Below are 27,991 nucleotides of genomic sequence, written 5' to 3'. Positions count from 1 at the left end.
AGATCTTGAGAATTAAGCCTTACGTCAGTCAGCACTTTGTAGAAAAGAGTTTCCAGCAGCACAGCCAGTGTGAATGCAGGTAAGGAAGAGACATCACATTATGTGAAACCCCACCAGCCATGTACTGTCATCTACTGATGGTCAGCTCTCCAACAAATAATTATCGTTTCTTGTTTTTCCTGCAGACCAAAGAAAGAAATTAAAGGCCAACAGGAAAAGTAAGTGACTTTTTTTATTTGTACCTCAGGTCATCTGTACTCCATTGAAGTCATTCCCCTGTCATTGACCCTTCCTATGCTGGAAGTTTTTGCTGCTCTAGCAGGGTTAATGGACCAAGCTGGCCAATGTTCATGACTAGACAGACCACTGTACCGCTTGGTCGGTCATTGATATGGAGATGAGATTATCAGAGCAATGGATCAATATAGAGACATTGATGATATATTTTAGAGAATGATGCAGGGGAGGTGAGCGTATTGTGACTGATGCTCCTCAGCACGCATACCGTCCACATCTTCATGTTCTTTGCTTCTCAAACTCTGCTTGTATAGTAGAGGTGGGGTCTGTGGGGGATCATATCATATCCCAGCCGGCATACCTAATGTCTACTATCATGATGGGTTTTGGGTAATTCTAACCTTTGGTGAATGGAGCATGGTTCTTGATTCTATGCATGTTCTCTGTTCTAGAGGAAAACCAATTGCTGTACAATCTCTATACACCTAATGTTCTGCTTTCCTACCTGTAATTACTCGTTGATTTTTTTTTTTTTTTTTTTTTTTTTTGTAATATGGTTTTAATGGCGTATCCTCCATCATAGGTATGCAAGGTTCAGGTCCTCTTCTTTAGAACACCCAGCTTGATGGGCCCCAGTGCTAGTCCCCAGCACTTTGTTCTTTTCAGCTTGAGTTTAGCGAGAGGTGGGTGGATAAGAGCCTAGGGGGATACGGCAAGGGCGGCTTCATAGACCCTTGTTGGAACTTGCCACCTGGCATCATTGCAACTGAAGCGTTCTTCCAAATGCTCTTGCAGCATCATGCTTCTATCATGCTGGTAGCAAGAAGCTCCAGGATTTGAGGTGTTAACCTGTTTTTAGCTGGGTACTCCAAAAAGACAGGTTAAAGAGGCACTGGGAACTTGCTTGTGCAGTCAATTGAAGGAAAACTTCATCAAGCTTTTAGTTCTCAGTCAGCAAGGCTTCCCAAATAGGGACTCAACAGTAGTTCAGACTATAGACATACAGTAAAGGGCTGCCAGACCAATTGGACGAAAGAGTCCCAGATAATTTTAATTCGTTCATAAACTGGTCATAAAACACAGCCAACGCATTTTGACGGCCAAGCCAGTCTCTCCTTATCAGGGCTTAACACAGGATTAAAACTTGGATGGACTCGGGATGGAAAAAAAAAAAAAAAGTCATAAAACTGGAAAATTAAAACGATCTTAGACTCTTTCATCCGATTTGGTCTACAGTCCCCTTCCGTAGGTCATTGGTTTGTAGCTCGGTCCTGGCAGCCCAGTTGAGATGTTGTGAAGTCAGAAGGTATAGAACATCTGCAAAGACATGTCCCCATGCCACAAGTTTCCATTGTGTCTACTGTAGTCAGGATGTTAATGAAATTGTAACTATATCTTGAAAGTTGCACCACTGGGTCCAGTAGGGTTTCAGACCTCGGGCTTTGACCGTATATTTAATGTGTTATATATATCTCAAGATGCAATAATCACCTATCGGAGCTGAGACTTTGTGCATTAAGTTCACTCCAAACCTCAGTCACCTGCTGGAAGGGTCTGAGCAAGGCATGGAAACACTACTCGAGGGCACGTCCCACAATGCTCTGCTCTAGAAAGAGCAATGTTTTTCCTATTAGGCTTACTATTAATATCCAGCCACGTGTGTGGGAAAGGTCACCTCTGTTCTTCATGCAGCTTCATAATTAGGAAGGGGGAGATAACTGCAGTGACATTGCTTCTGACTTTGCTCCCACCAGAAAAACTGATCTACTTTGCACACTAATAAAGATGATCTGGACAGGAGTTGGCTAAGTACCATACTCTTCACAGTCCGTGGCAACATCTGTGGGGAGACTACAGTAGGAGCGGTCACGCTGCCGCTATCTTCAGCTTTCCTGTTTGTATATGTGGGCCCAGTCATACGTGCTGCATTCCAACACATTATGCAGGTATTATTCAGGCAAGTACAAAGACCTGTATGTATCTGCCCCAAGACAACCGCCAGGATCTCTGAATATCTGATTCCGCAGCAGCCATGTATTCACTGTAATTAGAGGTTACAGATAAACTGTTCTTGTTGTCAAAGAGAATATCTCCTGTAAACTAGCTCTACATTTCGAGTCAATTTATACTTGTGATTGTCCAAGCAACGTTGTCCAAAGCAGCCTTTCTCAACCTTTCTACCCTGGAGGAACTTATTGAAATAATTTTTAGGTCTCAGGAAACTCCTGTTAAAAGTGTTTCTCTCTACATTTCTTGATAAGATAGCATGATCTTCTAGCCTTTGAAAGCTTTCAATAAAAGGAGAGAGAATTAGGCATACCTAGAATGTATGACACCCAGGGCCAGATAGTTTACACTCCCTTGCTCTACACAAAATAAACAAACAATAATGGCCAGAAACCAAATTTTTTTTAAAAATGGCCTCTTAGGCTGGCCATACAGTAAGCAATTTTCTTTCCTTCAACCACAGCAGTGATTGAATGGGGGGGGGGGGGGGACCTGACAGGCTGGTTATACTGCAGTCAGTCAATAGATTGGCATCTTTGGCCAGCTTTATACTAGTGTCCCCTTATATTGGTGGCCAGTGGAGTAATTCCCATTTTGCAATGGTAGCCAGTGGAGACATTCCCATTTGCAATGGTGGCCAGTGGAGACATTCCCATTTGCAATGGTGGCCAGTGGAGACATTCCCATTTGCAATGGTGGCCAGTGGAGACATTCCCATTTGCAATGGTGGCCAGTGGAGACATTCCCATTTGCAATGGTGGCCAGTGGAGAAATTCCCATTTGCAATGGTGGCCAGTGAAGAAATTCCCATTTGCAATGGTGGCCAGTGGAGAAATTCCCATTTGCAATGGTGGCCAGTGGAGAAATTCCCATTTGCAATGGTGGCCTGTGGAGAAATTCCCATTTGCAATGGTGGCCTGTGGAGAAATTCCCATTTGCAATGGTGGCCTGTGGAGAAATTCCCATTTTGTATTGGTGGTCAGTGGGGAAAAAAAACATTGCATCAGTGATCAATGTAGTCATTGTAGGTGAGAGATCAATTCACTATTGCTCACTGTTCAAAGAACACTTACCAACTTCAGGAGGGACCTTAGGGTTCCACAGAACTTTGGTTGGGAAAGGCTGGTAAACATTCTGCCAATACTAAAGGATACATAAGTTGAATGTCCTGTATGATTGGATATACTAACCAAACGGCATGTTTGCTGTTTGGTTTGTGTTGGTCAGATAGCTACCTCAGGGGGAACTTCTACAGAACTTTGGTTTGGAAAAGCTGGGTAAACATTCTACCAATATTACAGGATACAAATATTGGCAGGCCTGTATGGGTGGATCTACTAACCAAACAGCAGGAACATATAGTCTACTGTTTCGGTTGCTGGGAAGCTATTTGAAGTCATCATGTTGGTTCCTGGGATTAGATCAGAAGTTCCAGAGGAACCCAATAATCCAATAACCATGCGAAGCATAATCCTGTGTTTGTAATTAACACGGCCTCTGTGGTCATTAATATCTAATTCCTTGACTGTTCCCTAGAAGTGTAATTTGATGGTTCTCATCAGTTGACTGTCCCACGTTCAATAGACTTTAGTCAAAATGTATCTGCTGTGAGTGTTCTAATTGTCCCGGTCAACCTCATCCTAAATACCTAATCCAACATATTAACGCTGCTCTTAGTCATCCTACGCATCCCATACCTGCCTCCATGCTGCTCTAGTTTCTCTCGTTTTTTGCCCTTTCTCCCTGTCTCTCGCTCTGTGTTTATTTTTTTTCTTCCAGAAAAGCAAAACGAGGAAAGGGCCTTAAACGAAAGCGCAAGAAAATCCGGTACAAATCGCACCGCTTGTACGTTTGTATCGTGTGCTCACTAAAATACAAAGCACCTAAATAAAATACGGCATTGTTTTCATATCATTCCACCAATTAATCCCATTAATCTGCTCGTCTTGTCTTGCGGATTGGGTTAAATAAAAATCGGGATGTATAATTGAAGGACTTTGTGGTGATGGGTAATTAAGCACTCGAGTCGGGGTGGGGATGTTTTTTTTTTTTTTTTTGCGTTGTCTTAATGTCATCATGAGACTTGGTATTATAGCTATTACTGCTTTGATATGAAAGATCCCAGCAACTGATCGGATGACTTCTGACCTTGTTCCTGCTTCTGGCCTATACTTGGTATTAGAACCGTTCTAGCAGCTCAGGTATGGGAGCAGCGGTGCTCCAACTATTTCGGCTGCCATGCCCACCCCCCCATTCCCGAATCTGGAAAAGCAACCATGCTCAGGGGTCTCTCTCCGTCTCCTCAGATCTCATGATTACATTAGGTCAGCTGGTCACTGGTGGTGATGGTATCTTCCTTGCATTCAGAGTCCATTGCTTGGTTGCGATTGTATTGGCACATTGGTCATTGTGACTTGCAAGATTGCTAGGCTTACCAATGGGCTGTCCATTAGCTTACTTCTGTATTTTGGCTGTGATAACAAGACATGGCAACCGTGGCAAAGAACTATCGATAACTGTTCCAAATTGCTCTACTTTTTTCTTTTTTTTTTCTTTTTTTTATTCCCTTTCCGAATTGGATTTTGCAGGCCTGGGCACACAGGCTGCCTTTCAATTCATCATGGAGCTTGGATATGCAAGATCATTGCCGTCTATGCAGTCACAGTGGCCTGTCCATCCTTTCCCATTCCCCGTAGGCCATCACACCAAGCAGTCTCTCTATGAGCCAAAGTGATGTCACCTAACATTCCAGCTACTCACCTTTTATCAGGAAAGAACTCTTTCTGTATCGGCCGAACACCTAGATATCTAGGTTTGCCCAGATGGCAACTTTAAAAATGCATGTAATATTGTGCCTATGGCTCATGCTAAATTTTTTTTTTTTTTTTTTGAATTTGTATGCAGTTGTCTTGGTAGGCGATCTTTTGGGCTCTGGTGCTGGGGAAACCCTCTGTAAATGTATTTGCTTCACCTTGGGTCCTAAGCGAGACTGCAGTCACTTGACAGACATATGCCATGCTGTGACTGGGGTTTTGGAGAGAATGCAAAATGGCTGACGTCATCCCTGGAAATGTGTTTTCTGAAATTCTAAACTGCCACTTAATTACAACTGATGTAGACCATTGGACTATGACTCTCCTTTTTATATGTTCCTTATCTTAGTAAATTGGAAAAACAATTCTGACACGGCCTAGAAAACTCGAGCATAATGACCGCACGCAAAAAAAAAAAAAAAAACATGGGCGCAGCCATTTTCTACTCTCCAGTATGTTGCACATAAACTCGATGATGAAATATCTGGACACTGTTGGTTTTCCTATTAACAAAAGATAAAGAGGTCTAGCACATTTTCCAGTGACACTTTGCTCTACTTACTTTTCTTCTCTAATCCTAAAACGCTGCATTTGGAAGGCTTGACAAATTTGGGTTCCTAATTACTGTTCTCTTGCCAGTCTCTGATTAACACTGATTAACTCTTCCAGTATGTGTCTCCAGCACATTTTAGTTGCATACATATATCCAGTATATCAAATTTGCATGCCTAATATGATCGTTATTCCAAAAAAAAAAAATAATTCCATTTCTTCCTTCCAAATGCAGCTTTCTAATGCTACGCAGTGTCTGCTTTCTTCTGCTTGTCTCAGTGTCTTCCAACGAGAACGCAGGAAGGTGGCTGAATATTGAGGAGCAAAGAGGTGGTGGGGAGGGGAAGGGGGTGCAAACAAGCCATCTTGTGTGTTAATGGGCTACACAACATGGAGGCCAGTCACCGCAAGGGCTGTTCATAGAGATTGGGTTACTGAATATTAGTGGCCCACTCTACTTCTCCCGTGGGGACCACCTTCCAAGGAATGTGACCCGCTCTGCCTTTTTTATATCCACTTTCACAATGTACCAGGATAGGAGCTATAAAAGCAGGCCTGGCCGGTGGTCCCTCTGGGGGGGGGGGGGAGTTCTGTGATGGAAGGGATTGCTTGTAATGTGTTCAGGAGTAATGCATGTTGACATTTCTCTTTGCTGTTGCGCTGTAGCTTAGAACTTCTTTTTTTTTTCCCTTTTTGCTTTTTGCAGTCATTGTGAGCCTTGCACAGACACAGAGAGGAGAAAACACTTGTTTGTCCAAGACCCCCAGACCTGTAAATGTTCCTGTAAAAACACAGACTCACGTTGCAAAACGAGGCAGCTTGAGTTAAACGAAAGGACTTGCAGGTTGGTTTTTACGTCACACATGGAAACAAATGCAATGCAAAGATAGAGCTGCTTATTACTGCTGAATGCTGCTTGAAACTGTCTCCTTAAAGGATAGTGCTGTGTTTCCTATCTCTGTCCCTCCAATATTCTGTCCTTCGTCTTCTGTGTGCTCCGTAGTTGGGAGTCTAAACATGCACATTAACGACCATTCAGTGACAGTCTTCTACAGTAGTCCTTCCATTATTCGTGGAGGTCCGAAGGACTGTAGGCCTGGATTTGGACTCGTATGTGACATCACCCTCGCATGTCATGTGACCCGAGTATGCAGTTCAAAGGGCGAGCCAAGCAATAGGGTATCTGTATATGGGCTACACGCACCCAACTGGTCACTTGTCCTTCTGGAACAGATCCCTTTTAAATAACGTTCAATGTGCAGAAATTAGAGCAGATTGGATTTGTTTTAAATGTGTACGATGGAGAGACTTAGTCTGTGATATATTCTATGGAGGAGATTCTACATCCATCCATAATTTTTTTTTTTTTATAGTGTGAACAATTGTGTTGAGGATCTACACACTCTCTGTATTGACCAGAGTGGAGAGAACCCAACTTGAATTTCATTTTTTTTAATGGAGCTTCCACAAGGGAACCCAATTAGAGCAGTATGTTGTCTTCCACTAGGAGAGGCAAGAAGCCTAGAGCAGTCCAGCCATATGGGGCCCCTCTTTCCGCTGACCTCGCTCACTAACATGCGCTGTGCCACCTCTGTGCAGCAAAGTAAGTTACCCCAAATAACACCTGCTTCTTCCTCCATATTTTTTCCATCTCTTAGCAGATGCATTCATGTACAGTTTGGCTTCACAGTGATGGAATGTGCTTCCTAAACCCAAAAAAATGTGCAAAACTAAGCCTTTAATGTTTGTCCTGCTGATCACATCCCAACTGTTCTCAAGGAATTTGGATTTTTTTTTTTTTAACTACAGCCTGGCACTGGCAGCTAGAGATCGAGGTGCATCCCGTGCCCTATTATCTCCTTGCATAGTCGCCCATATCCCATCGATGGGAAGACTGGTGCATTGTGATGACACATTGTCATGCCTGTAATAATAGGGCGTGTGATCACCTGTAATGTCGATAGCCGGATTAATTCATCGGCTGTCCAGCTTCCAGACTTTCCAATAAAAATTATCAATAAAAAGCTCATCTGGATGCTATACGATCTACCGTATATACTCGAGTATAAGCCGACCCGAATATAAGCCGAGGTACCTAATTTTACCACAAAAAACTGGGAAAAACGATTGACTCGAGTATGAGCCGAGGGTGGGAATCATTGGTGTCAGTGGGAGGAATAGTGCCCCATCATTGGTGTCAGTGGGAGGAATAGTGCCCCATCATTGGTGTCAGTGGGAGGAATAGTGCCCCATCATTGGTGTCAGTGGGAGGAATAGTGCCCCATCATTGGTGTCAGTGGGAGGAATAGTGCCATATCATTGGTATCAGTGGGAGGAATAGTGCCCCATCATTGGTGTCAGTGGGAGGAATAGTGCCCCATCGTTGGTGTCAGTGGGAGGAATAGTGCCCCATCGTTGGTGTCAGTGGGAGGAATAGTGCCCCATCGTTGGTGTCAGTGGGAGGAATAGTGCCCCATCGTTGGTGTCAGTGGGAGGAATAATGCCCCATCATTAGTATCAGTGGGAGGAATAGTGCCCCATCATTGGTGTCAGTGGGAGGAATAGTGCCCCATCGTTGGTGTCAGTGGGAGGAATAATGCCCCATCGTTGGTGTCAGTGGGAGGAATAATGCCCCATCATTGGTGTCAGTGGGAGGAATAGTGCCCCATCATTGGTGTCAGTGGGGGGAATAGTGCCCCATCATTAGGGTCAGTGGGGGGAATAGTTCCCCATCATTGGTGTCAGTGGGGGTGGGGGGGATAGTGTCCCATCATTGGTGTCAGTGGGAGGAATAGTGCCCCATCATTGGGGTCAGTGGGAGGAATAGTGCCCCATCATTGGGGTCAGTGGGGGGAATAGTTTACCATCATTGGTGTCAGTGGGAGGAATAGTGTCCCATCATTGGTGCCAGTGGGAGGAATAGTGTCCCATCATTGGTGCCATTGGGAGGAATAGTGCCCCATCATTGGTGCCAGTGGGAGGAATAGTGCCCCATCATTGGTGCCAGTGGGAGGAATAGTGCCCCATCATTGGTGCCAGTGGGAGGAATAGTGCCCCATCATTGGTGCCAGTGGGAGGAATAGTGCCCCATCATTGGTATCAGTGGGAGGAATAGTGCCCCATCATTGGTGTCAGTGGGAGGAATAATGCCCCATCATTCGTATCAGTGACACCAATGATGCGGCACTATTCCTCCCACTGACACCAATGACACTTGCTGACCCCTGTTGCAGTATGGTGCTGCTGCAGCCTGCATATGTGGTTGCAGCAGCACCTCTGCACTGCACACTTACCTGTCAGCTGTCCTTCACTCCGGCCTCTCCCTCACTCGATTTTCGCGGGTCCGCTCGGCTCCGCCTCCTCGCCCATGATTGGCCGCCTGTGTACCTTTCCTGAGCTACAGTTCTGGCGGCCAATCACCGGTGAGGAGGCGGAGCCGAGCGGCAGGAGTGAAGGAGTGGCCGGAGTGACGGAAGGAGCAGCGCTTCCTGGATGGATCATCGTGGGAGCCAGGTGACAGCAGCCCTCTGCCCACCCCTGTACGCGCCCCCCTTGACGGAGCCTCGCGCCCCCCCTGCAGACGTTGACTCGAGTATAAGCCGAGGGGGCCGTTTTCAGCACAAAAAATGTGCTGAAAAACTCGGCTTATACTCGAGTATATACGGTAGTTAACGATGGTAATCTAGTTTATATGAAGACTTTTATTGTTTGTGCCAGAAGTTCTTTTTATTTTACTTCTTTCTCTATCTTCACTTTCTTCTAAATGTCACTGAAAGAGAGAAAAGTCCGGTTCGTTCTAGTATAGCGATCTATACCAACTTCTATTTTAAGTGATATGGTTAATGTGCTGCTTTAGAAGAATCCAGAATGTTTTTTTTTTTTTATTTTTGGGATGCAGGGACATGCTTAAAGAAGAAGTATCATGAGAAGTTGAATATCCTAGTCGAAATCCCCCCAGAGTCGCATTCTGTTCTGTGCTGAGGTTGCAGAGCTAGTGTGGTTGACGGTGCGTCCTCCTGCCTTCCTCCGCAGTTTGATCACATTGATCAAAAGGAGATGAATGGGTACTGATGCAGGGAAAGGGAGCAGTGATCGCTCCCACCTCTGGCTGCCAATGCCTAATGGAGCCGATAATGGCACAGCTACTATTATAGTCTCTCTCCCCAGAATACTGGGCGGGCAGATCTGGGCTCTAACCCTTTGAGGACCGTAAGATTACGGAACGCCAAAAGAATCAATTTTTTGTTTTTAAAGTTCGTACACTTCAGTTGCTGTAACTAAGCCATTTCATGAAATAATTGGCAAAAAGCTAGATCCATTTGTTGATAAGAACTAATATTTTGACTCAAACCAAAAAAAAAAGTATTTATAAGTTCTTAATCAGATGATACAGGCAATTAAAAACATGGGACAAATACGTCCCTTGGTCCTCAAACGGCTAAGGAAGAGATGTACATGGCTGGAAGATGGCAGAGGAGGAGATGCCAACCAGCCAGCAGGCTCTACTGGAGAGTTGGCAAAAACTCAACTGATCGGCCAACTTCTCAGAGAGCCTCTACATCCAGGTGACAACTGCCTGATTCATATCTGGCTAATGACTGATAGGAAGAAAGGGGCACACACAGAAAAAGAAGTGCAGGCTTGTGCTGTGAGAGCTCAAGGGATGAGAATGAAGAGGGGGAGGTGGCTATAGTGTCGTGCTGTAGCTCTACCCAGTGGTGTATTTGTGTTTTGTGCAAAACACAAAACTTGGCGCCCCCGCAGAGCAGAAAGAGCCTGACATTGACCAAGAATACCCCTGCCCTCCACCAGAGCCTTCCACTACCACTGCCCCCCATACACCAACCACCATCCCCCCCATCGAGATAGAGAAAGACACTCCCCTTCACAGCTCCGGACATCCCCAGGAACGAGAGTTGGGCTCTGCATACATCGTCATGAAACCCACAGTATCTCTCGAACACACCAGGTCCCCATGCCGCATGTGTCCCTTCTTCCGTCCCTTCTTCCAAGGGGAAGTGCTGCCCCCCCCCCCCCAAAAAAAAATGCATCCCTAGGCAAATGCTATGTTTGCCTTGTGGTAAATTCTCCCCTGGCTCTACCTCCATAAGAACATCTACAAATTGGGCTACAGCCTTGGGAGGAGCTCCAACCAGCACGTACAGCTAGAAAGTGCTGTTATTTCTCAACTACAGTATAGATCAGAGCAGGACCAAGTGTTACATGAGCTTGGGCCCCTGGGAAGATCCAACCACGGTTTTCACTTTTGGGGAGGAGCTACAACCAGCATGTACAGCTAAAAAGTGCTTTTATTTCTCAACTATAGGGATGAGAATGAAGAGGGGGAGGTGGCTACAGTGTCGTGCTTTAGCTCTACACAGTGGTTTATTTAGGTTTTGTGCTGCCCTAGGCAACACAAAAATTGCTGCCCACCCCCCCCCCCCTGCAGAAAGAGCCTGACGTTGACCAAAAACACCCCTGCCCTCCACGTGAGCCTTCTACTACCACTGTCCCCCATAAACCAGCCACCATCCTCTCCTTCACAGCTCCGGACATCCCGGGAACAAGAGTTGGGCTCTGCATACACCGTCATGAAACCCACAGCATCTCTCGGAACCCACCAGGTCCCCCTGCCACGTGTGTCCTTTTTTCCATCCCTTCTTCCAAGGGGCAGTGCTGCCCCTCCTGAAAAATGCCGCCCTAGGCAAATGCCTTGTGGTAAATACACCCCTGGCTATACCTCCATAAGAACAAATTGGGCTACAGCCTGGGGAGGAGCTACAACCAGCACACACAGCTAAAAAGTGCTTTTTTTTCTCAACTACAGTATGGATCAGAGCAGGACCAAGTGTTACATGAGCTTGGTCTCCTGGGAGGATCCAACCACGGTTTTCACTTTGGGGAGGAGCTACAACCAGCACGTACAGCTAAAAAGTGCTTTTATTTCTCAACTACAGAGATGAGAATGAAGAGGGGGAGGTGGCTACAGTGTCGTACTGTAGCTCTACCCATTGGTGTATTTAGGCTTTGTGCTGCCCCAGACAACACAAAAATTGGTGCCCCCCGCCCGTAGAAAGAGCCTGACATTGACCAAGAACACCCCTGCCCTCCACCCGAGCCTTCCACTACCACTGCCCCCCATGCACCAGCCACCATCCCCCATGGTGAGAGAGACACTCACCTTCACAGCTCCAGACAGCCCCAGAAGCGAGAGTTGGGCTCTGCATACACCATCATGAAACCCACAGCATCTCTCGGAACACACCAGGCCCCAATGCAGCCCTAGGCAAATGCCTTGTTTGCCTTGTGGTAAATACACCCCTGGCTCTACCTCCATAAGAACATCTACAAATTGGGCTACAGCCTGGGGAGACACTACAACCAGCACGTACAGCTAAAAAGTGCTTTTATTTCTCAACTACAGTATGGATCAGAGCAGGACCAAGTGTTACATGAGCTTGATCCCCTGGGATGATCCAACCACGGTTTTCACTTTGGGGAGGAGCTACAACCAGCACGTACAGCTAAAAAGTGCTTTTATTTCTCAACTACAGTATGAATCAGAGCAGGACCAAGTGTTACATGAGCTTGGTCCCCTGGGGGGATCCAACCACGATTTTCAGTTTGGGGAGGAGCTAGAACCAGCACATACAGCTAAAAAGTGCTTTTATTTCTCAACTACAGGGATGAGAATGAAGAAGGGGAGGTGGCTACAGTGTCGTGCTGTAGCTCTACACAGTGGTGTATTTAGGTTTTGTGCTGCCGTAGGCAACACAAAAATTGGCGCTCGCCCCCCCCCCCCCCCCCCCGCCCCCTGCAGAAAGAGCCTGACATTGACCAAGAACACCCCTGCCCTCCACCTGAGCCTTCCACTACCACTGCCCCCCATAAACCAGCCACCATCCTCTCCTTCACAGCTCCGGACATCCCCGGGAACAAGAGTTGGGCTCTGCATACACCGTCATGAAACCCACAGCATCTCTCGGAATCCACCAGGTCCCCCTGCCACGTGTGTCCCTTTTTCTGTCCCTTCTTCCAAGGGGCAGTGCTGCCCCTCCTGAAAAATGCCGCCCTAGGCAAATGCCTTGTGGTAAATACAGCCCTGGCTATACCTCCATAAGAACAAATTGGGCAACAGCCTGGGGAGGAGCTACAACCAGCACACACAGCTAAAAAGTGCTTTTATTTCTCAACTACAGTATGGATCAGAGCAGGACCAAGTGTTACATGAGCTTGGTCCCCTGGGATGATCCAACCACGGTTTTCACTTTGGGGAGGAGCTACAACCAGCACGTACCCCCAAAAAGTGCTTTTATTTCTCAACCACAGTATGGATCAGAGCAGGACAAAGTGTTACATGAGCTTGGTCCCCTGGGATGATCCAACCACGGTTTTCACTTTCTAGTGATACTTCTTCTTTACCAGAATTTTGGGTGCCAACATGTAAATTTTGGTCTACAAACAAGTGGGAAATTAACAACTTGAAAGTTTTTGTTAATTATTCTCATTGTTGTATTCTTTTTCTAGCAATCTAGATATGTATTCTTAAACTTTCTGTTTTTTTTTGTTTTGTTTTTTTTCTTCCCTCCCCGTGTTTTAGATGTGAAAAGCCACGACGGTGAGATCTGTAAAGAGTCTCCACGGAAGAGACAAAAATGGAAGAAAAATGAAGGATCGAAATCAGCACAGCACTTTCTCATGCATTCCAAGTCCCACGGAGGGGCAGAATAACTGTTGTAATTCAGTTTAAAAATCCCATTTTTCTCCTCTCCTTAACACATTTTGATGCTGCTACACATTGAGAGCCAGAACAGCGGGGTCATTTTTTTTTTTTTTTTTTTTCCGGATTCTTATAAATATATTATTATTATTATTATAAGTAAATATAGATATATAAATATATATATATTTCTGTATATATATATATATTGGATTTTTCTTAACAGAGTAGTAATTTACTGGACTTTGGTGGCCAACTCCAACTACATTGATGTAGCAAGGTACAGCTGCTCCGCTGACACTAAACTCTAATAATATTAATGGTTCTGGACTGTAATCTATTGTCGCTATATCTCTGCTAAACAGTACTTACAAGACAAAAAAAAAAAAAGTTCAGATCAAAGGTCAAAGAAACCCTGCTGACGTGCTCTGGAATCACGCAACTGCAAAACAATTCGATCCTTCACGAAGAACTTGCCGTAGGCCCTTCTCCAGAGAGAAAAAAAAAAAGACTATTCATGGGAAGTGGAGTCTGGTGTCAGAGACCGGCCTTGGGATGAGTTTCATTGTGTAGCACCGCCCATCATGCACAGTACCCGCCCTGGAGGAACTTCTAAAAAAAATACGTCACCTGTGTGTGTGTGTGTATGGTTTTTTTTGGGTATGTGAACTACTTTCATTCGACAACGGAAAGGCTTTGAGAAAAAAAAACAAAACTCTGACTTTTATTTTCCGATGGACGCTTTCGTTTTACCTGTCAGCCAAAAAGAGAAGAAAAACTTTTTTTTTTTTTTTTTTATAAATAAAGTGACCTGTTGGCTCCATTTTGTCAGGCGTATGCTGAGCCAGTTCCAGATAAAATCTCTGTGGTCTTTAAAAAACAAAAAAAAACACTAAAAAGTCCAAGAACTCAATGAAAGCGAGGAACGGAGTCTGGACCAAAAAAAGGAGGTCACGAGAGAGAGAGAGGAGAACGGTTCCGGATGATCGCTAGATAGACTGGTACTCTCCCAGGGAGCAATCGGCATATATATATATATATATAAAACAGTGAACTCTTGTACATTTTTTTTTTTTTTTTTTTTTTTTTTTTTAACTCACCCCCGTGAGGAAGACTCACTCATAATGAGTGGAATCGCCTATAATTAGAGTAAGACTCGCTCAATGAGTGCAGCTTGCTGTTTTAATGAATGAGACTTGTTTATTGTTGAGTGAGGCTGCCTTCCAGTGGGTGAAAGTCCCCCCCCCCCTCAACCCCCCCCCCCCCCCCCCCTTAAATCCCCATCCCCTTTCTCCTACCAGCACCACCAAGTCACAGAACCAGGACTGGCTCAGCATGTCTGAGAATGTGAAGCAAGCTGGTCCAGGCACTCATTATGACAACGTAACCCCTCCTCGCCCCCCTCCCCACCCCCCCAAGTCCTGGAGATGCATTATCTTGTGGCGTCACTGGAGTCTATAAAAAATGTATTCACTGTAACCTTGTCTATGTCACTCATGTATACAGACACACACACCCCCCCCAACCCCCGTTATAAGGTTCCATGTGCCTTGCAGGCCACGTAACCATCGTGGCTCCTGCACCAAGAGGCCCTGACGTAGGTTCTGCTCAAAGGACTTTAGTGCCAATGAAAAATTCATGACCTGATACTAATAAAAAGGTGAACTCCGATGGGGTGGGGTGGGCTTGGCTCCTCTTGCTGCTAGACCTGTGTTAGATCGCCAAATCCTCATTCAACTACAAGGCTGTCTGGGAGGGGGGGGGGGGGGGGGTAAAAAAAAATGGATTTACCAAGGTGACAAGTACTGTGTGGATGGATACGTGCGGTGATCAGTGTTAACCCCTTTCAAGGCAGGAAAGCTTTCCAGGTGATCATGTTGCAGGCTTGTTGCTTGCAAAGCCATTCATTACATGTGAAAGCCCCCAGCAAGAAACTTGATTCTATAGAGAGTCTAATATTACCCGCATATAACGGCGCCCCCACCCACCGCTTCTTCCTTTACCCCCCCCCCCACCCCCTATTCTTTAGTGCCAAATACAGAATCCCAAGTTAGCGTATTAATAATCATGTGCAACAAGTGCCTTTCTGGAATGTACAGCACATCATAGAGCTACTGACGTCCCCCCGCAGTCCGTGGGTCAGGCCTCACCGCCTCCGCCTCAACCCTGTAGCTCCACCTCACACTGTAGCTCCTAAGGAGTCGCCTTTTCCGGGTCTCCCGAACCTGTAGTGTGTGTATGTGTATACATGGGTGCAGACGCAGTTCACTACACCATACCTTATTTAATATCATTTTGTTGGTAAATTAATTAAATTTTTTTTTTTTTTTTTTTTGTGAGGGTACAGTATTTCTTTTGTTATATATTTAAAATAATTTATGAAAAATACATGAATTGTCCAATGTTTTTACCCGGTTTCTGTAGTGGTCTTTTAAATTTCTTTTGTCACCCTGCTTGCTGCTCGAAGCGGGTTCAATGTACCCGCGTTTTGTTGTTGGATGTGGAGGAGGGGGCCGGGAAGAGGGGGGGGTCATGCGGGACAACTTGGTACGTGTCGCTGTATAGAAGACCACTTTCACCCTACGTGTCCTACACCTTTATGACGCTTAGGCAGGGGCGGACTGACCATTTGGAAACTCGGGAACTACCCGAGGGCCCAGGGTCAGTAGGGAGCCCCATGAGATGCCCCTGGTACCTTTTTCATTGGCTTTTTTGAGTTTGGGCAAGGACACAGGGGCCCCATGATCTCCTATTGCCTGGGGGCCCCATGAGTTGTCAGTCCGCCTCTGCCCTTAGGTCTCCCTCTGCCCTCCTACGGCTAACAGGGGCTTTCATAACCTAAATAATACCTGTAGTATGAGTTGCTTTATTGCTGTGGATGCCCCCGGTATGGTCTACTTCACCCCAAAGTCCATTTTGACTGCAAAACCAGAAAAAAAAAGCTTTGTGACTGGCAGGATTTATTTATAACAAATATCATACTGTTCTGTAAGAAGATAGAATGGCTTTTAAGACTGCAAAACGGCATTAGATTTATGTTGGCAGAAACTCTTGTGAATGTGTATGCTGCACCCGGAATTTATGGTCAGGAGAAATCCTATATGAGATGTTTTCCTAAAACTCTGTGCACATGGGTGGGATTGGGTGTACCCCGGATTTAAGGTCAGGGGAAATCCCCTTTGAGATGGACTCCTGAAGCTATGTGCACGTGGGATGATGGGTGGGACTGGGTGCACCCTGGATTTATGGCCAGGGGATATCCCCTTTAAAATGTTATTGCTAAACTGTGCCCACATGGGATGATTGGTGGGATTAGGTGTACCCCAGATCTAGCATTGGAGAAACCCTCTTTTTGAGATGTATTTTTGAAGCTGTGTTCAAAAGTACGATGATGGGTTGGGATTGGGTACACCTTGGATTTAGAGTTATGGGAACCCTCCACCCCCACACACTTTACAGATGCATTCTCGAACCTATGTGCACGTGTGTGATGATGGGTGGAATTGGGTGCACCACGGATTTATGGTCAAGAAACATCATTTTCTGTAAGCTGTGTGCACATGAGTGATGATGAGTGGGATTGGGTGCACCATGGATTTATAGTCAGGAGAATTCCCCTTTGAGATGTATTCTCTAAACTGTGTGCACATGTGTGTTGATGAGTGGGATTGAGTACACCCAGATTTATGGTCAGAAATCCTCTTTAAGGTGTATTCCCTAAGATGTGTGCACATGTGGTATTGGGCGCACCTGGATTTATGGTCAAGAGAACTCCTCTATGAGATGTATTCCTTAAGCTCTATGCACATGTGTAATGAAGCTTGGGATTGGGTGCACCTGGATTTATGGTCAAGAGGACTCCTCTATGAGATGTATTCCTTAAGCTCTATGCACATGTGTAATGAAGCTTGGGATTGGGTGCACCTGGATTTATGGTCAAGAGAAATCCCCTTTTGAGACGTATTCCCTAGGCTGTATGATAGTGGGATTGGGTGCACCAAAGATTTATAGTCAGAGGAATTCCCCTTTTGAGATGTATTCCCTAAGACGTATGCACATGTGTGATGATGGGTGGGATTGGATACACCATGAATTTAAGATCAGGAGAAATCCTGTTCAAGAGGTATTCCCTAAGCCGTATGATGGTGGGATTGGGTGCACCAAAGATTTATAGTCAGAGGATTTCCCCTTTTTGAGATGTATTCCCTAAGCCGTATGCACATGGGTGGGATTGGGTGCACCATGGATTTATGACCAGGATCTTTGAGATCTATTCCCCAGGCTTTGTGCACATGTGTGATGATGGGTGAAATTGTCCAGGTTAAGGATCGGCTATTTTATTATTGGGTGTTGGGGCAGCGGTGGCCACGTACTAAGATCTCTTCCCATGCACGTGCAAATCCATCCAATCAGTCATTTGTGTTGACTCACCTGGGTAAAAGCAAATCTTTGCTTTGTGGTAATGGAACCGCCTATCGCCACCCCCCCCCCCCCTTGTTTAACGAACCCAAAAGCGCTGGATACAGTGCGGAATGCCTGATGGCTTTGTCTTGTTCCCGTGTGAGCTTGTCTCGGCAGACTTGTCACTGAGCACACAATGGTTGGTGGGAGGTTCAGGGGATGCCATGAACAATCTCCGGGGCACCTGAAAACTCATGGATGTAGGTGTTGTTTATCTTCAAAGGTAATCCCGGCCTTTTGTGCAACATCAAAGCCTGTCGAGGAAAGGAAGTGCGGCTGATAAAAAAAAAAAAAAAAAAGACTGCAGAGCCGACTGCGGGACAATACATTGCCATCCTTTCTGGCAGTGAAAGGGTTAGACTTTTAACCAAAAAAAAAAAAAAAATTTTTTTTTTATTCTGCCAGGTAACGATGACTTCTTAGTCTTTCCACTGGAGTGTGACAGTTAACAGTAGTGCTTAGAAATGGTGCGTTTGGTGTATAGCCCTCTTCTGTGTTCTCCCATCCGATCCCAAAGCTTTGAACTTCGGAAGTACAGGACGCTGCACTTTCCGGGGGCTGATTTAAAAAACTTTTTTTTTTTAAAAAAATGGTCTTGTGCAGCATTAAGCATTGCAGTCACTAGCACGAAACAACAAGTCCAGAGAGTGCATTCGCTTTATATTGCCTTCGCCATGCCATCTAGTCCTAATTTTAAACCCTGCTCGCCATGAGAAGTGTCTCCTAGCAGGTTGATGGGACTGACTTGCTCCTGAATCCTTCAAGCTTTTACAACCTAATACCCTCTGGTCAGCTTCACCATCCAAAAACATCACCCCTTCTGCCACGTTTCCTGAGTATTTTATTATCTTGCAGTATTTTATTCTTTTCTTGCATTTCCATAATGGACGTAAAACTCATCGATGACTTGAGAAGGTGATAGGAGGCCATCTCCAACGCAAGGAGAGGGCTTCGGTCTTTAAAAGTCGTCCTTTTTGTTCCCAGACTTCTCATGGCATGCTTCTGCTGACAAGATCAGTGTGTTAAAGCTGCATGTCGACCATTTTTTTTTTTTCTTTTTTTTTTTTTAGCACTGCGTCTGTAGCTAATCAATGCCATTAAACACATAGTGACCGCAATATCTATACCACAATGCCTCTGGCAGCCAAGTTTTAGTATATGTATATTTGTGAATTGCGCAGAAAACACTACAGATTTTAGCCTTTTTGTAAATAAAGAAAAAAAAAAAAAAGAAAAACAGTCAAAAAGACCTAATTCTGCCTAACATTTTTTTTTATTGTAATTATGTGTTTATTTTTATTTATTGGTGCTATCCTTTGTTATTGTTGTGAAAAGCAGTCATTAACACATCTTTCTTTCCAGATTTAAATATTATGTAGACATATTTATTTTTAAAAGAAAGCATAAACACATTATTCAAAAGACCTGTTTGCTTTGTTTTTATTAAAAGGAAATCTGAACAATGAGGCCCTTTTTTTTTTTTTTTTTTTTTTTTTTTTTTTTTTTTTTTTTTTTTTAATTTTCTTAATGGAAAAGAAAGTGTTCTATAAAATCCATACCGGAAGACAGATACTTAGTGGCATCCACTGTTTACATCAACTGATATTATAGCACCGAATTGCTTTTATCTTCTTTTTTTTTTTATACAGGAATATTTAGTGAGGCATTGTCTGCTTTCAAACAATTTTTCTTTTATTTCAGTTGCAATACATTTTTGAGTATACAAAATGGAAAAACAACGTCAAACCAACATACCAATCAGATATAAATTGGTATTAAAGGCACCATATCCCACAAAATCTATATATAGAAAAAAAAAAAAAGGTATAAAAACATTTTGTAAAGCACTGCACAAACCGTTGGCCGCTATATAAATTCTGTATTGTAAAAATAATAATGGGACATTTGAGGTGCTAATATTGTCAGAAATGGATAAACCCAATATAAAAGAAAATGTATAAAATAAATCTAATCAAAAATAATTTTTTAAATAATAAATCTAGTAAAATAAAAAAATCAGTGCCGATGGACCACTTGGGCTTTTATCTAGCGTCACTTTTCTATGTTTCTATAAAATCACTGAAGAAGGCAGAAAAACTGGAGTTTGTATCTCTGCCTCTCCCGCAATGGGGAGATTTCCCCGCAGTAGTTTGGGTCTCTGCCCCTCCCACAATGGGGAGATTTCCCTGCAGTAGTTTGTCTCTGCCCCTCCCACAATGGGGAGATTTCCTGCAATCGGTTTTTAATTGCCCCTCCCACAATGGGGAGATTTCTGCCCAGTAGTTTGTGTCTCTGCACCTCCCACAATGGGGAGATTTCCTGTAATAGTTTTTTTTTAATTGCCCCTCCCACAATGGTGAGATTTCCTGCAGTAGTTTGTCTCTGCCCCTCCTACAATGGGGAGATTTCCGCCCAGTAGTTTGCGTCTCTGCCCTTCCCCCAATGGTGAGGTTTCCCGCCAGTAGGTTGTATCTATGCCCCTCCCACAATGGTGAGGTTTCCTGGCAGTAGGTTGTGTCTCTGCCCCTCCTAGAATGATATTTCCCGCAGTAGGTTGTGTCTCTGCCCCTCCCACAATTGTGAGGTCTCCTGGCAGTAGGTTGTATCTCTGCCCCTCCCACAATGATGATATTTCCCACAGTAGGTTGTGTCTCTGCCCCTCCCACAATTGTGAGGTCTCCCGGCTGTAGGTTGTGTTTTTGCCATTCCTACAATGATGGTATTTCCCACAGTAGGTTGTGTCTCTGCCCCTCCCACAATGGTGAGGCTTCCTGGAAGTAGGTTGTGTCTCTGCCCCTCCTACAATGATGGTATTTCCCGCAGTAGGTTGTGTCTCTGCCCCTCCCACAATGGTGAGGTTTTGCGGCAGTAGGTTGTATCTCTGCCCCTCCTACAATGATGGTATTTCCTGCAGTAGGTTGTATCTCTGCCCCTCCCACAATGGTGTGGTTTTGCGGCAGTAGGTTGTATCTCTGCCCCTCCTACAATGATGGTATTTCCCGCAGTAGGTTGTGTCTCTGCCCCTCCTACAATGATGGTGTTTCCCGCAGTAGGTTGTGCCTCTGCCCCTCCTACAATGATGGTATTTCCCGCAGTAGGTTGTGCCTCTGCCCCTCCTACAATGATGGTATTTCCCGCAGTAGGTTGTGACTCTGCCCCTCCTACAATGATGGTATTTCCCGCAGTAGGTTGTGTCTCTGCCCCTCCCACAATGGTGAGGCTTCCTGGAAGTAGGTTGTGTGTCTGCCCCTCCTACAATGATGGTATTTCCCGCAGTAGGTTGTGTCTCTGCCCCTCCCACAATGGTGAGGTTTTGCGGCAGTAGGTTGTATCTCTGCCCCTCCTACAATGATGGTATTTCCTGCAGTAGGTTGTATCTCTGCCCCTCCCACAATGGTGTGGTTTTGCGGCAGTAGGTTGTGCCTCTGCCCCTCCTACAATGATGGTATTTCCCGCAGTAGGTTGTGTCTCTGCCCCTCCTACAATGATGGTATTTCCCGCAGTAGGTTGTGTCTCTGACCCTCCTACAATGATGGTATTTCCCGCAGTAGGTTGTGCCTCTGCCCCTCCCACAATGGTGAGATTTCCCTGCAGTAGGTTGTGCCTCTGCCCCTCCCACAATGGTGAGATTTCCCTGCAGTAGGTTGTATCTCTGCCCCTCCCACAATGGTGAGATTTCCCTGCAGTAGGTTGTGCCTCTGCCCCTCCCACAATGGTGAGATTTCCCTGCAGTAGGTTGTATCTCTGCCCCTCCCACAAGGGTGAGATTTCCCTGCAGTAGCTTGTGCCTCTGCCCCTCCCACAATGGTGAGATTTCCCTGCAGTAAGTTGTATCTCTGCCCCTCCCACAATGGTGAGATTTCCCTGCAGTAGGTTGTCTCTGCTCCACCCACAATGGAAAGATTTGCCAGCAGTAGGGACTTTTGAGGTGCTAATACTAATAGGAATGAACAACCCCACTATTAAAAAAAAAAACAAAAAAAATGCAGATGTGATGGACCACTTGTTCTTTTTTTTCTGCCATAATTTTTCTCTGTTTCTATAAAATCACAGCACCTTTATTGTATGAAAAAAAAACTATTTAAGACATATAAAACAAATGTGTGAACTATGCCAAACAATCAACAGACACCTTTCAACATCCTCCACAATATATACATCAACTAGAACCGATGCTTATATAACATATAACTGCAAGAAAGAATATTGCTGATTACCAGAGGATGTCGTCTCTCAACGCGTTTCACGGATCGTGCTTCATCAGGGGATTCTTTGGTGCTGATGGAATAAATTATCACACACTTAGAGAAGAATGTACAATAATACATAGATTATTATTTATTGTTTTAATTTTACTACTCACAAGTGGCATGTAAAGAATCAATGACACCGCTAGATCAGAGGAGGAGAGGGGGAGGGGAGACGCAACACCACCCCACATCCCGTACCCTTGCTGGAGTACATTCTTATCTAAGTGTATGATAATGTCATATGTGCACCTCGTTATGGCATCAGCACCAAAGAAATTCCTGATGAAGCACAACTTGCATAATGAGTTTTTTAATAGCTTTTTTGATACAATAAAGTTGTGATTTTATATCGGTGTTGTCCTTTCCCGACAATATTAGCACCTGGAATGTCCCATTTTCCTGCTTTCTTTTGTACGTCGAGCCAATGTGTTGTTTCCTGGTACAGCAATACACAATGGAATATAACATATGAACACGTCATTCAACAATGAACCATTCTCAATAAGACATGACACATCTTGACACCATAACAGTAAGGTTTTTAGGTTGTGCCTAGGGGAGAAGTTAGTGTTTTAGGCCCATCCAAAAGACGAAGAAGGCACGTGCTTGAACCTCTAAGCGGCATGTGAGAAGCAAACCAGCAAACTAATCAATCGATATGGTGAGCTTCTTATATCTATAGTTGAGCATGTGAACTGTAGTAGGTATGGGACTTGGGAAAATCCTCAGCCTAGAGGACAAGAGTGACCAGGCTGCGGGCTTGATGTAAATGAAGAAGGAGAAGCATGGTGGGTCCAGAATGATAACCAGAGAAGATTAGAGAAAGAGAAAAGGAATAGAGAAGAAGAGAGATGGGTTGGAGGAGAACCAGAACCTGACCCATGGTCTCCCCAGTGATAGAATGCAATTAGTTAGAAGGACCATGAAGGATCATCTATGTTCCCAGCTAGGTCGTTTGAGATCTTATATCTGTAGTTGGGCCTGTGTCCTTTAAAAGGTACAAGGAGAAGCATGGTGGGGAGTCCACAAGGACAGAGAAGAATAAAGGAAGAGAAGAGGAAAAGGCAAGGAGTGAGTAAAAGAGAGAGGACGGGTTGGAGTAGGACCAAACCCGCCCCCACCCACTGGGCTTCCCAGTGATAGAGCACAATCAGCGAGACCATGATGGGTCATCTATGTTCCCTTCTAGGTAGTTATAGTTGGGTTTGTGCCCTTTACCAGGTACGGGACTTGGGAAAATCCCCAGCCTAGAGGAACAAGGAGAAGAATGGTGGGGAGTCCAGAAGGGCAAACAAAGAAGAATAGCGGTAGAAGAAGCTAAGAGAAAAAGGGAAGCAGATAGTAGAAGAGAAAAGACAGGACCAGAGATTGCCCCACCCCCCGGGGTGGTCTCCCCAGTGATAGAGTACAATCAGTTAGAGGGACCATGATGGGTCATCTACAGTTGCAAGAAAAAGTATGTGAACCCCTTGGGATTACGTGGAGTTTTGCATGAATTGGGCATAAAATGTGCTCTGAACGTCATCTAAGTCACAACAATAGAAGAACACAGTCTGCTGAACATAATACTACACAAACATTAGATGTTGCCATGGTTTAATTGCACATAACATGTAAACATTCACAGTGCAGGGAGGAAAAAGTATGTGAGGCCCTAGCTTAATGACTTCTCCCAGAGCTAATTGGAGCCAGGAGTGAGCCAACCTTGACTCCAATCAGTGTGATGATATTGGATGTGTTGCTGACAGCTGTCCTGCCCTTAAAAAACACACACCTGTTTTGGGTTTACTGGTTTCAAGAAGTACTGTCTGATGTGAACCATGCCTCGCAGAAAAGAGCTCTCAGAAGACCTACGATCAAGAATTGTTGATTGCATGAAGCTGGAAAGAGTTACAAAAGTATCTCCAAAAGCCTTGATGTTCATGTGTCCACGGTAAGACAGACTGTCTACAAATGGAGAAAGTTTAGCACTGTTGCTACTCTCCCTAGGCGTGGTCGTCCTGTAAAAATGACTGCAAGAGCACAGCGCAGAATGCTGCATGAGGTAAAGAAGAATCCCAGAGTGTCAGCTAAAGACCTACAGAAATCTCTGGCACATGCTAACATTTTTGTTGACACATCTACAATAAGGAAAACATTAAACAAGAATGGAGTACATGGGAGGACACCACGGAGGAAGCCATTGCTGTCCAAAAAGAATATTGCAGCACGTTTGAAGTTTGCAAAAGAGCACCTGGATGTTCCACAGCACTACTGGCAAAATACACTGTGGACAGATGAAACCAAGATTGAGTTGTTTGGGAAGAACACACAACACTATGTGTGGAGAAAAAAAGGCACAGCACACCAACATCAAAACCTCATCCCCACTGTAAAACATGGCGGAGGGAGCATCATGGTTTGGGGCTGCTTTGCTGCCTCAGGGCTGGACGGATTGTTGTCATTGATGGGAAAATGAATTCCAGAGTTTATCAAGACATTTTGCAGGAAAACGTACGACCATCTGTCCGCCAACTGAAGCTCCGCAGAGGATGGGTGATGCAACAGGACAATGACCCAAAGCATACAAGTAATTCAACAGAACAATGGCTGCAACAGCACAGAATACGCCTTCTGGAGTTGCCCAGTCAGAGTCCTGACCTCAACCCGATTGAAATGCTGTGGCATGACCTTAAGAGAGCGATTCACACCAGACATCCCAAGAATATTGCTACACTGAAACAGTTTTGTGAAGAGGAGTGGTCCAAAATGACTCCAGATCATTGTGCAGGTCTGATTTGCAACTACAGGAAACGTTTGGTTGAGGTTATTGCTGCCCAAGGAGGGTCAACCAGTTATTAACTCCAAAGGTTCACATACTTTTTCCTCCCTGCACTGTGAATGTTTACATGTTATGTGCAATTAAACCATGGCAACATCTAATGTTTGTGTAGTATTATGTTCAGCAGACTGTGTTCTTCTATTGTTGTGACTTAGATGACGTTCAGAGCACATTTTATGCCCAATTCATGCAAAACTCCACGTAATCCCAAGGGGTTCACATACTTTTTCTTGCAACTGTATGTAACCCCATAGGTAGTTTGAGATCTTATATGTATAGTTGGGCCAGTGCCCTTTAGCAGGTATGAGACTTGGGAAAATTCCAAGGCTAGAGGACAGCAGGCCATTGGGGGCTTGTTGTGCTCTTTTTACAGCAATGAGAATGAACATGTTTGCTATCTACAGTCATGGCCAAAAATACTGGCACCCCACATTTCTGTCATCTAATGCACCACTTCGCCCAGAAAATTGTTGCAATTACAAAAGTTTTGGCATACTCATGTTTATTTATTTTGTTTGTATTGGAATGACAAAAAAGGGGAGAAGCAAAAAGCCAAATCTGACACATTCCATGCAAAGCTCCAAAAATGGACTGGAGAAAATTATTGGCACCCTCAATGTAATATTTGGTAGCACACTCCTTGGAAAAAATAACTGAAATCAAAGGCTTCCTGTAACCATCAATGAGTTTTTTCCACCTCTCTACTGGAATTTTGGACCTTTCTTCTTTCGCCAACTGCTCCAGGTCTCTCAGATTGGAAGGGTTCCTTTTCCAAACTGCTGTTTTGAGATCTCTCCACAGGAGCTCTATGGGATTGAGATCTGGACTCATTGCTGGCCAGTTCAGTCCTCTCCAGAGCTTTGTCTGAAACCATTTCTGGGTACTTTTTCACGTGTGCTTTGGGTCATTGTCCTGCTGGAAGACCCATGACCTCTGATGGAGACCCAACTTTCTGACACTGGGCCCTACATTGCACCCCAGAAGTATTTGGTCTTCAGATTTTAAAACATCTAGTGCCTGAAGCAGCAAAGCAACCCCAAAACATCAGTGACCCCCCCACCATGTGTGACTGTAGGGACTGGATTCTTTTCTCTAAAGGCCTCACTGCTTTTTCTGAAAACAGTAGAATGATGGGCTTTACCAAAAAGCTGTCATTTTGTTTCATCTGTCCACAGCACATTCTCCCAGAAGGATATTGGCTTCCTCAGGTACGTTTTGGCAAACACCAATCTGACTTTTTTATGTTTCTGTGTCAGCAGTGAGGTCCTCCTGGGTCTCCTCCCATATTTCTGTGTCAGCAGTGGGGTCCTCCTGGGTCTCCTCCCATATTTCTGTGTCAGCAGTGGGGTCCTCCTGGGTCTCCTCCCATATTTCTGTGTCGGCAGTGGGGTCCTCCTGGGTCTCCTACCATATTTCTGTGTCGGCAGTGGGGTCCTCCTGGGTCTCCTACCATATTTCTGTGTCGGCAGTGGGGTCCTCCTGGGCCTCCTACCATATTTCTGTGTCAGCAGTGGGGTCCTCCTGGGTCTCCTACCATATTTCTGTGTCAGCAGTGGGGTCCTCCTGGGTCTCCTACCATATTTCTGTGTCAGCAGTGGGGCCCTCCTGGGCCTCCTACCATATTTCTGTGTCAGCAGTGGGGTCCTCCTGGGTCTCCTCCCATATTTCTGTGTCAGCAGTGGGGTCCTCCTGGGCCTCCTATCATATTTCTGTGTCAGCAGTGGGGCCCTCCTGGGTCTCCTCCCATATTTCTGTCGGCAGTGGGGTCCTCCTGGGTCTCCTACCATATTTCTGTGTCAGCAGTGGGGTCCTCCTGGGTCTCTTCCCATATTTCTGTGCCAGCAGTGGGGTCCTCCTGGGTCTCTTTCCATATTTCTGTGCCAGCAGTGGGGTCCTCCTGGGTCTCCTACCATAGCGTCCCTCTTCATTCAGATGGTGACGTTTAGTGGATTTGTCTGGAAGTTGATTGAGGTTCTTTATCCACCATTCCAACAATACTTTGTTGCGATCTTTGATCAGTTTTTCTATTTTGTCCAGGGAGATTAGCTACAGTGCCATGGGCTGTAAACTTCTTGACAATGTTGTGCACAGTGGACACAGGAACATTAAGATCTCTGGAGATGGACTTGTCACCTTGAGATTGTCCATGCTTTTCCACAATTCTTGTTCTTCAATCCTCAGACAATTTTTTGCTGCTTTTTCTCTTCTCCATGCTCCATGTGGCACACAGAGACACCACAGAAAGGTGGAGGCCATTTTTCACCATTTAACTGGTTGCCGGTGTGATTTCGATAATCGGATAATTAGAATATGGACAGCGCCAAAAAACAAACAATCACCCAACCAATGTGAATGTTAATATACAAAACTGAAAGAGCAGCTCACCGAACCCTTAACTAGGTGTGCATGTAAGTAAAAGAAAAAAAGGTTGCGCTCTTTGTAACTAAATTTCCACAGTATATAAACCAATCAATAAAATAATCACAAATTAGTTTCAATAAAAATTATATATAACGTGAATTAACCCCAACAAAAATAGTGTCCTTATATGAAATTATTATAAAATGTCCGACACCAAATACAAAGTGCTTGTTGTCTTCAATGTTCAACCTTCATGTGAAAAAACAAATCACCGCGCACAAATCCACCGCCAGATAGATTGAATAAACTCACCAGAGGAACATCCTGGTCGGGTTATAAACCAGCACAAGCGCGTCTGCTCTGGGAGCAACGATCTGCAGATGAATACCTGCATACATGGGACAATTTTTGAGCGGCGCAAACTTCTTCTCAATCACGGAATGGACTCAGAAAGCAAAAGAGGAAAGACTCATAGTGTAACAATGTAACAAAAGGTTTATTCTTAAAAACATGACATTACACTCCGAGCCGACAGCAGCATAAACAGCATTCACAGCCAGAACCTACACAGCCTGCTTCATTATCCACAGACGCCGGCAGCTCGCTGAACACAGTGGCGTCACCTCCAGAAGCCCCACCCTACGCGTTTCGTCACTTGACGTCCTCACGGAGCCTATATTGTCAGCACCTGGTCATTGATACAGGTGAGATTAATGACAAATTATAGGAGCATCACAAACATGGAATGGAATTATCTTACAATTGTGAG

At 44.9% G+C, this 27,991-nt stretch overlaps 1 protein-coding gene across 7 annotated transcripts in view; it reads left to right on the top strand.

Moving 5' to 3' along the window:
- Positions 1-19,212, top strand: part of VEGFA (vascular endothelial growth factor A) — a 49,989-nt gene extending 30,777 nt beyond the window's left edge. Inside the window, exons 4-9 of one of the 7 annotated variants that reach the window (XM_089664614.1) lie at positions 3-79; positions 186-218; positions 4,024-4,071; positions 6,316-6,453; positions 7,117-7,212; positions 13,210-19,212. In XM_089664614.1, the coding sequence (XP_089520740.1) occupies positions 3-79; positions 186-218; positions 4,024-4,071; positions 6,316-6,453; positions 7,117-7,183 (363 nt within the window). In that variant the 3' untranslated portion in view covers positions 7,184-7,212; positions 13,210-19,212. Of the gene's footprint in view, positions 1-2; positions 80-185; positions 219-4,023; positions 4,090-6,315; positions 6,454-7,116; positions 7,213-13,209 lie in introns of all 7 variants that reach the window. The other 6 variants (XM_089664613.1, XM_089664617.1, XM_089664616.1 and 3 more) reach the window with 6 other exon arrangements.
- The last annotated feature ends 8,779 nt before the right edge of the window (positions 19,213-27,991 follow it).

The sequence above is a fragment of the Staurois parvus genome, unplaced genomic scaffold, assembly GCF_062004578.1.
Source record: "Staurois parvus isolate SC_StPar_1 unplaced genomic scaffold, SC_StPar_1.0 ptg001970l, whole genome shotgun sequence".
NCBI lineage: Eukaryota > Metazoa > Chordata > Amphibia > Anura > Ranidae > Staurois > Staurois parvus.
The sequence above is the reverse complement of the archived record's forward strand: the minus strand, read 5'-3'. Positions and strand labels throughout refer to the sequence as shown.